At 55.1% G+C, this 1,548-nt stretch overlaps 1 protein-coding gene across 1 annotated transcript; it reads left to right on the top strand.

The window, feature by feature from the left end:
- On the top strand, positions 228 to 1,307 carry LOC8072554 (probable histone H2A.4). Its single transcript, XM_002441178.2, has 2 exons — positions 228 to 580; positions 679 to 1,307. The coding sequence occupies exons 1-2, from the start codon at positions 365 to 367 to the stop codon at positions 940 to 942; spliced, it is 480 nt and encodes a 159-aa protein (XP_002441223.1). The 5' UTR covers positions 228 to 364; the 3' UTR covers positions 943 to 1,307.

The following is a 1,548-nucleotide window of genomic DNA, read 5'->3' as shown; positions in this document are numbered from 1 at the left end:
GTCTAACGAGAAGGGAAGGGTTGAGCAGTAGTGCTAATTTTCTAGCGGGAAAGGAGGCACCGAAATACACCCCCACGAGGCCATGGACCATGATCCCTCGCCCCTCCAATCTCTTCTCTCATTGGCCCTTGCCCTCTCACACGGATCGCTGAGCCCCATCCAACGGCACACATCAACCGAAGCCAATGCCACGCAACGCTCCGGATCGCAGCACCGCTCTCCACACAACGAAAACACAAACGCACACAAGCACACGGCGCAGGGGAAAAAACACGGAGAAATCGAACGCGAAAGAGGGTGACGAGGGAGGAGAGGAGAGAGAAAGAGAGGCGGGGAAGGAGATAGCACGGGGGCTTTATCGGAGATGGATGCCGGAGCAAAGGTGCCGAAGAAGGCCGCGGCAGGGCGTCGCGGCGGCGGCGGCCCGAAGAAGAAGCCGGTCTCTCGCTCCGTGAAGGCCGGCCTCCAGTTCCCCGTCGGCCGTATCGGCCGCTACCTCAAGCAGGGTCGCTACGCCCAGCGTATCGGCACCGGCGCCCCCGTCTACCTCGCCGCCGTCCTCGAGTACCTCGCCGCCGAGGTCAGTCGGAGCCCACCCATTTCCCACCCGTCGCGGAAGACGCGGAAGACCTGATTCGTCTCGCGTCGCCTCGCTTCGTCCCTCCTTCCTATTTTTAGGTCCTCGAGTTGGCGGGGAACGCAGCGCGGGACAACAAGAAAAACCGGATCATCCCGCGGCACGTACTGCTGGCGATCCGCAACGACGAGGAGCTCGGGAAGCTGCTGGCCGGCGTCACCATCGCGCATGGCGGGGTTCTGCCCAACATCAACCCTGTGTTGCTCCCAAAGAAGACCGCTGCCGCCGCCGCCAAGGAGGGCAAAGAGAAGAAGTCACCCAAGAAGGCCGCCACCAAGTCGCCCAAGAAGGCGGCTGCCGCATAGGCTCCCGCCAATGCCGGTGCCCTTGTCTCTTGCTCTCTTCCTCTGTCCGCTCTGAACTGAAACGCTCCTAGCTGTCGTTGTCGGTCAAGGTCGTTGTTGCTTGATGCATTTGTTGTGGTTGTTCGTGTGTAATTGCGCGCCTTTCGCCCAATCCGCATGTACTGTGTAGGTTGACACTGGTTTAGGTTTCGATCTGTGAAACGCTGGTTTAGATTCAAGGAGTGTGTGAGCTGTGAAGGGCAGGGGATGGGGTGGGATCTGTGAATCATTAGATGCTGTTTGTAATAATATTGCGAAGATGTGTAAAATCCGTTCTGTGCTTCCATTCCGTGCTTGATTGTCTGGATGTGATATATCTTTTCCATTAGTTGGTGACCTTTGTTATGTTTATATGGTTGCATCTACTATGATTAACTGGTTGTAGTAACTGTAGGGTGTTGGCTTGTTTTATGCTATTGTTGCTTCCCATCAGCTCGTGTTAAAGTTTAAACTAAAAACGGGTTATGATCTGTACCCCGAATTGGTTGACCATGGTGAGGGTTATTGACATATCAATTCAAGTGATGCTTACATAACACTATGTGCTGTTAAAGTCAATTAAATAGG

The sequence above is a fragment of the Sorghum bicolor genome, chromosome 9 (genome assembly GCF_000003195.3).
Source record: "Sorghum bicolor cultivar BTx623 chromosome 9, Sorghum_bicolor_NCBIv3, whole genome shotgun sequence".
Classification (NCBI taxonomy): domain Eukaryota; kingdom Viridiplantae; phylum Streptophyta; class Magnoliopsida; order Poales; family Poaceae; genus Sorghum; species Sorghum bicolor.
Note: the sequence above shows the minus strand (reverse complement) of the source record. Positions and strands in the feature narration are given on the sequence as shown.